Here is an 8,057-nt window from a genome sequence, read left to right as displayed (position 1 = left end):
AAAACTTAGTCATAAAGTCATTCAAGAAGGCTTAATGAAAATAAACTCCAGCTTCACAGATTGGGATTTTTAATATTATATAGGTGTCATTGTTCCAAAGCCAATTTACGTAACTCCAATTAAATGCCTCCCCAGATTTTGGGTGAAACTTTACAAAATGATTATAAAATTAACCTACAAATAGAGCCCAGGAAAGCCAGGGATTTTGATTTAAAAAAAGAGAGAACACAGTTTCCTATGAGATATTACTAGTTATTTTAAGATCATAGTAATTAAGACAAGGTGGTCTTTTAATGTATTTCATCTTCAAGTCTTTAGTCCATTTCGAGTTGATTTGTGGGGGTAGTATAGAAGGGTCCAATTTTCCCAACACCTTTTGTCAAAGAGATAGCCCATCCCCAGGGTGTGTTCTTGGCGACCCTGTTGAAGGACAGCTGACTGGATGCGCAAAGTGCCGGTGACAAAAGCAAAAACAGGCGAGAGAGACTACATCAAACTCACAATGAAACAATCAATAAAGTGAACGGCAAGCTATGGAAAGGGAGAAAATATTTGCAAACCATAAAACTGAAGGCGTCAATTTTCAAAATGATGAGGAGCTCCTACAAGTCAATAGCAAAACAATTAAAAAAACCCCAAAACTAATAACCTCATTTTAAAAAGGAGCCAAGCACTTGAAGAGACCTTTCCCCCAAGAAGACATGCCAATGGCCCGCCGCGGGCCTATGAAAAGATGCTCAACATCACTAATCACTGGGCAAATGAAAATGAAAACCGTGACCTACCACCTCTCGCTCGTTAGAATGGCTACTACAGAACATATATATATATATTTTTAAAACCCAAAGACACAGCGTCGGTGAGGATGGGGAGGAACTGGAACCCTCGGGCACCGTCGGTGGGAATGCAAAATGGTGCCGCCACTGTAGAAAACAATATGGCAATTCCTCAGAAAATTAAAATGAGTACTACCGTGTGATCTATGTGGCTTTCCAATTAAGCAACTAATTACTAACTCAACTAAATCTACTGATGGCTGTAATATTGTTTATAATCCTGAAACGCTCAGAAGACAACACAGACAGATTATCCACAAGGTAAAAGGCAATGGCCCCGTTACACGGTGCCAAAATTTCCCTCTTCGCACGGAGTGATAAACCCGACCAAGCAGGTGGCAAAAGAGGGTAGGAGGCCGGACCCCACTTTTATAAAAGCTCTATGCACGGGGGGGGGGGGGGGGGACAGGCAGAGTCAGAGAAAAGGCTGGAGGGACAGGCCCCAAATTTGAACGGGTCGGAGGGAGGGACTGTGGGAGTGGCTTTAAAAAAATTATTTCGCTAATGTTAAAGACGAATATCGTCATGAAGGAACGGGTTTATACTCACGGGTCCCTAGACAGAGGAGGTGCAGTCGCCACTCGGGGCAGCACCGTGGTTTTTCACAGGGCGGAGGGAGCGAGGGGAACGCGAACTCAGGGGCGGGACCTTTAGCACAGTTCCCGGGGAAAGGCCAGGCGGGGTAGGCGGGGCGGGCGGGGCAGGCAGGCCGAGGATTGGCTGGTGTGCGCGTGGGAGGCGACGCGTGAGCTGCGGTTCGGTTATGCTCGGTGCACCTGGGAGGGGGCCCTGCCAGGTGTGCGTTGTGGCGGTGAAAGGGTCCGGGGCGCTGCCTGGAACCGTGGAGCCGAGCTGTCAGTCTCGAGAGCACAGGTTATCCAGGCATCTTGGCTGCCTTCTTAGATCTGAAAGTGCAAATACAGCACAGGGTCGCATTCAAGAGCGGGTCGTCCCGCCTTGGCATTTACGGTGGACTGGGTGACATGCCACTTGGATCCTCCCTGAAGAAGCATGAGCAAGGGCCAGGTGCAGGGGAGGCTGTCCGCGAACAGACTCTGGGTACCTGCCCCCTTAGGGTGGCCTAGGCTGCACAGAGCCCCTGGCTTAAGGCCACGACGCCCCTTCCTGGGTTGCCCGCAATGATCCCCCGTTCAGGAGTTTCTGCCCCTACTAGTCACGTGATATGCCCGTCTCACTCGGCTGTTCGGAGTCTCCTGTTTGCCAGGCGCTTAGTAGGGGGATGCAGGGCAGGCCGATTACACAATGGAATGAGCACTAGCGGTGGAGTCCACGGGTTTGAATCCCAGCTCTACCACTCCCTCACTGAACGCCTTGGAGTAGGTGGCATCACCTCTCTGAGCCTCCTTTTCTCATCTCTGGGATGAGAATAGAAAGCCTGCCTCCTCAGGTGCTGTGAGGACTGAATAGAATAATGTGTGAAAACGGGCTTAGGACACTATCTGAGCCCAAAGCAAATATTAATGCGCAGTGGCTGCCATTACTATTATTATTAGAATGAGCCAACTGGAGTCGTTAAAGTGACCCTCGGCCAAGAGAGCATTGATTAAAATAGGAACTCTGAACAAAGGATGTCAACATTCTAGGAAGCCTGTGAATAGGGTCAATGTGGCTGGAAAGTTACTGTAAAATAGGGGAGCTCAGCCCGAACCTGTATGAGGGTGAGTGACCTCTAGCAAGAGGCCATTTCTTGGGAAAGAATGGTCGCCAGCTATATGCCCCAAGCCGGACAGAGGGGTGGGGGAAGGATAATAACAGGGAAGAAGCAGAAGGTCTCACCTGTACATTCCAGGAGCCCACTGGAGACCCATCCCATTTCTTAAAGCAGAGGTAAGTCAGCCAGTCTCTGGCCTTTCCTGCCAGTCGCTCCCAGCCCCCTGGTGGGTTGTCAGCACCGACATTTCCTGTAGGGTCAGCTGGGTCCAGAATCACAGGCCTGAAGAGCAACATTTGGAGAGGGACACGTGAGGAGCTGGGCCGTGTAGGTGCGCCTGCTCCTGCAAAACACCAGCCTGGGACAGCGTGGGACTCAGGGTAGGAGGAAGGGCGCAGGGCCCTGCTGCGTGGCGGTCAGTGAGCCCGGAACAAGGAGTCTTGTACTTGGGTCTTACGGGCCTGAGTTAAATGTCCCCTCTGCCCTTTATTAGTGGCGTGTCCTTGGGTAGGTCCGTGGAGCTCTCTAAGCCTTGGCTTCCTCATCTGTGAAATGGGGTCAGTTGAACATGCTGAGCCAAGGCATGTGGAAGGCTCCGCACACCTGCTTGGGAGCATAGTAACAGGCCGACACGTATCGGTCAGAATGAAAAGAGTTCTTGCTATTATATTAGAATGTGTGAGTCTTATAGCAAGCTTTTCATCCCCGGGAACAATGATTACTACCGCTGTCGCTGCTGTCATTTCAGTTCAAATTTCAGCTGTTTCACTTGTTTCTGTCCAGGTCGGGACAAGCTCCCCACCTCTCAGGACTCTAGTCGACTCCTCTGTAAAGCAGTCCGCACCGTGGCGGCCTCTCGGCGTCAGAGAGGAGGTGACCAGTACGGATGGATCCTCCCCCTTCCTCATTTCCAAGGCACCACAGCCGTATCTGGGCCGGGGCTGGGTAGGGGGGGTCCATCTCTGTGGGGGCTAGGTCCTGTGGGAGTAGAGTACCTGGGTTTCTGGAGTTGCCTCCTCAGGTATGGACCGATAACAGAATGGTTCGTGTCGTAATACTTTGTCCAGTAGATACAAAGACGCCGGTAGTTCAGGACTAATTCCAAGACGGTCCGAAACCCCTGAGCCATGATGAAGTCTGCTTCCCCGCTCCCACGCTCCCAAGCGTAGACTGTGAGCAGCTCCAGTGCGTACTGAGGCGGCAGGGGATGTCCAAGCTCCTGCTTACACTGCAGAGGAGGAAAAACAACCAGGAGAGTGGCTTTGTCTGGCTTTGAGTATAAAGCACATGTCCCATGGGCCAAACCCAGCTTAGGGCTCCTTTTTGGAAATCAAGTTTTCTTGGGGCAAAGTCATGCCCATTCATTCACAGAGGCTCTCTGGGTGCTTTTGTGCTACAAAGACAGGAGTTGAGCAGGTCAGGCAGAGGCCATGTGACTCACAAAATCTAAAGTATTATGTACTGCCTCACTGTTTATGGAAGGAGCTCACTGGGCCCTGGGTTCTGATGGATGGGGGTTTGAATTGTGGCTCCACCACTGACTGGTTCTGAGTGGACGACTTAGATTCTGGGGAGACGACTCGGAGCTTCATGTTTCTCATCTGCCAAGTGAGTGGTAACGATAGCTTCTTCCTCAAAAGGGTATTATGCAAATTAACTGAGAGGAAGCACTTGAAGTGTTCCCAGGTGCCTTGTAGAAGCAAACAAAATTCCCTCTGCAGGAAGATACAGACTCCAAAACCTCACATGACTTCACCAATAACTTCAAGTACAGTGACCAGCATGCAAATAACCAGGTGCACAAGGAAACAGGACACCGACAGTGAGGACCAGCAGGAAAAAAAAAAAGAGGAAATAGTAATACATTCACAAAACTTGAGATATGGAAGGATCAAATTCAGGCTTTAAAATAACTGGGAACACTCTATTCAAAGAAAGAACAGAAGAGCATGAAGTAGTGGGTCTCAGAAGTCAGGCCCCTTCTCCACCTCCCCCTTCTCAGGCTCTGTCTCTCCCTCCTGGTTCCCCTCCCCTCTCTTACCTTCTGCCCTCCCCTTCCCGCCCACCCGCTGGCTGCCTCTTCCCTCTCTCCTCCTTTCTCCCTCCTCCTCTCTCTCCCCCACCCCTCCCTCCTCCTCTCTCTCCCCCACCCCTCCCTCCTCCTGCTCATCCACGCCCCCAGCTCCATACCTCTTGGTACCAGTACTTGACCAGGCGGATGAGGCTCTTGAGCTTGGCTGGGCGCTGCTTCAGGAAGGCTCGCTGTAGCTCAGTGAAGCAGGTGGAGAACTCGCCCTCTCTCCCCAGGCCTTCGCACTCTTGGATGAGCTTGACGTAGATTTGGGGGTCAGGTCTGTAGTCTTTTGTCACCTGACCTGTTAGGGATGAATCCATAACTTTAAGGTGTCGGCTCTGCCCTGAGGTTCTTTGAGTCGCTCTGGGGAGACAAGCTCACGGGCTGTGGTGCAGCTGAAAGAGCCGTCTCCAGTCCCCGCTTCTCCCATCCACTGATCGAAGGTTGTTGGCTTCTGCAGGATCCACTGTCCTGGCTGCTTTATCGATCATGTCCTCCTTGCCCTCTCCTATCACCCTCAACATCTTGCATTTTTCCCACTACACTCGGACCTTCTCTAACCTCTAGGCCTTCGCCCATGCTGTTCCCTCTGTCTGGCATGCCCTTCCCCCCCTTCTCTCTCCCCTTCTTATAATTATCCTTTTGGGGGGGGGAACCATTTATACCCCAACAGCGCCTTTTTCATTCCTGGTGCTTTTAGAGTTTCGGTGTTTTTCGTGTGTCCCCCTCTGGGAGATCCCACCCTTCGTTGTAAGTTTGATGAGGCTTCCTCACATTTTGGGTAAAAGGTGAAATTAACAGGTGGACCTTACACCAGGCCCAGGCTGCCTCACTTTTAGAAAGATGAACCACTTTGCCTCGCAGGCTGGCTAAGAAATGCCTTGCTCCCCGGTTGTGCTGATTTGCTGCTTCATGTTGCTCCCACGACTGATCAGACCTCCTTCGTTCTCGCCCCAGAAGAGAATCTAAGATCTCTTCCCCATTTGAAAGGGATGCTTTGTTTCAGGAAAACTTTCAAACCACGAGAGATTTCTGATCAGACACAGGAAAGGAGAGAGAAAGAAGCCCGACTTAGGGCAGAGGGCTGAGGCCCTGGTGTCTAGGGGCACTCACCCAGGACATCAAAGGCGGGCAGGACATCAAACTCCACCCCCTCCTGGGGACAGCTCCAGGAACAGCTGGAGAGCGTGAAGCTGAGCGAGCGAGGTTTCCGTATCACGCGGGAGTTCCCCCATCTGTGACTCTGCACCACGGCTGTACTATGGCTCTGCATCATTGCTGTGTTCTTCCGGATCTCAAATTGCACCTGGAACATTTTCTCTCTTCTGCAGGCTTCCAGCTGTCTTCTGATTTCCTGGATGAACTCTTCTCGGCGATCAAACTGCTCCTGAAAACTCCCGAAGGAGCTCAGGAAGACCACGAGGTCAGCGTCAGACCGGCCTCTGAGGGCAGTGCCCTTGCCGGAGGAACCACCCTGAAACAGAGGGGGAGAATGAGCCTTCCTAAGTAAAATGAGAACCATCACTAACATTCTTTTCTTTCTTTAAAAAAAGATTTTATTTATCTGTTTTTAGAGAGAAGAGAAGGGAGGGAGACAGGGAGAGAAACCTCAGTGCATGGTTGCCTCTCACTGCCCCCCACCAGGGACCCAGCCCACAACGGGGGCAGGTGTCCTGACTGGGAGTCGGGTATCAGCGACCCTGTGGTTTGCAGGCCAGCACTCAGTCCACTGAGCCACGCCCGCCGGGGCATCACTAACGTTTGTGAGCACTAGCCACGGTTCTGAGGGCATTACCAGTTTTGACTCCTACGATGCTCCCAAGGACTTTGCTGTTTAGGCTCCATTGTTATTAGTCCCCACCTTGCAGGTGCTGGGGAAGATTACATGTCGGCCCGAGCCACTGCTAATAGTCAGCAGAGATGCAATTCACACCCTGGCTGCCTTGTCCTGGAGTCTGTGTTCTTCACTCCCTGGCCTTTACAGCCTTGTATCATTCCACACTGTGGTCCGGCCCACGCGGGGCGGCTTTACTTAATCGGTATAGGGGGTTATGGATGCGGAAACTGAGACACAGAGAGCTTAAGTGACTTGCTCAAGGTCTAGAGCCAGTAGGTGCTATCTGCTTTTAAAATGCATCCTCTTTTTTGAAATTATTATTAAATTTATTAAGGGTGACATTGTTACTGCAACATTATATACATTTCAGGTGTACAACTGTGCAATACAGCATCTGTATCCTCTATGGTGTGCTCACCATCCAGGTCTAGTCTCCTTGTATCACCTTGTATTCGACCCTTTTTAATCCTCTTCGTCCTGTCCCTACCCCCTAGTCACCTCAGGTAATCACCATTCTGTCAGAATCTATACTTTTATTAATCGGCAAAAGTGGTGAGTCTTCAGCCTGGCCATTCATTAGCTGGTTGTTGCTCAGAGCTGGGCCTCAGCGCCCCTATCTCAGAAATGGACATGGCCCAAGTTCCTGAACTTCACCTGGACATTTGCGAAAAAATTACAGGCATCGGACCTTACCCCAGGGTCTATTTCCACAAGCTGCGGTTATGTTTCTGGATCAATTTGAGACCACCAGCCCCAAAGACCTCCACTTTTTAGCTCTCTCTCTTTCACTGTGGAAACTGGTGCCTGTTCGGTCATGCCCACCCCAGTCTGGCAGGTGGGCTCACCTTTACCACCTTCAACACCCGGACAGGGCGGCCGCCACCCTGGAGAAAACACCTCTCCTTCAGGAAGCTGCAGATGATGTGAATGGCTTCATTGACCCTGTCTCGGAAGGGACTGTCTGGCAGGAGGTGGTTTTCGATGAACTTGTCCAGATCCTTGGCTGAGGTCCTTCGGAGCTCCATCAAGATGCTCGGGCGGGGACAGGAAAGCCAGCGGTGAAGGAGACTGGCAGCGGCTCTCTTTTATGTTGCCGCCCCTGAGCTGCTCTCGGTTTCGTTTCCTGGGGGGGAGGGAGGAGCTACATCCTTGCTCCTTATCAGGTCAGACTCAGTGGGGAGTGTTCTTCCAGGTCCAGGAGCTGGCAGTCTGCCTCCAGTTCCTGCCTTCCTTCAGATTGTGCTTTGGACACACTGCTGTTCAACCCCCATCTGTGCTGAGAGAAATGAGGGTTCCAAACCGGGTTCTGGTGCTTTCTTCTTCCCAGTTTTGTTGTGGCTGTTGTGACAAAATTGTTCTATGGTCTCCTACAATCTTTACAATGGTAGGTATGTACTGCAAAAAAAAAAAAAAGGGAGGGAAAAAAAACCACCAAAAAACCTGGGAAGCGTAAAAGCCCATTTGTAACCCCAAACCTCAAAGGCGACCACAATGCGTGTGCTGGGGTGGATCTTTCCAAATATTTTTCTAGGTTAACACACATATCTGCACATGGAAGTTCATGGTTCTCTTGCCTTTTCTTTTCTCTTTTTAAAATGGCATCATATTATACACTTCCCTTTTGATTTGGAGACTTTA

General features: G+C 50.8%; 1 protein-coding gene across 1 annotated transcript; it reads right to left on the bottom strand.

Annotated features, from left to right (window-relative positions):
• Positions 1–52: 52 nt before the first annotated feature.
• OAS1 (2'-5'-oligoadenylate synthetase 1) lies at positions 53–7,523 on the bottom strand. The gene is made up of 6 exons (XM_037133464.2): positions 7,265–7,523; positions 5,696–6,056; positions 4,699–4,883; positions 3,504–3,736; positions 2,634–2,790; positions 53–1,741 (listed from the first exon to the last, which is right to left on the bottom strand). Exons 1-6 carry the CDS (start codon positions 7,442–7,444, stop codon positions 1,736–1,738), a joined length of 1,122 nt encoding a protein of 373 aa, XP_036989359.2. The 5' UTR covers positions 7,445–7,523; the 3' UTR covers positions 53–1,735.
• Positions 7,524–8,057: the final 534 nt, after the last annotated feature.

The sequence above is a fragment of the Artibeus jamaicensis genome, unplaced genomic scaffold (genome assembly GCF_021234435.1).
Source record: "Artibeus jamaicensis isolate MK-2021 breed Jamaican fruit bat unplaced genomic scaffold, CSHL_Jam_final contig_525, whole genome shotgun sequence".
Taxonomy (NCBI): Eukaryota; Metazoa; Chordata; class Mammalia; order Chiroptera; family Phyllostomidae; genus Artibeus; species Artibeus jamaicensis.
This window is presented reverse-complemented; position numbering and strand designations above follow the sequence as displayed.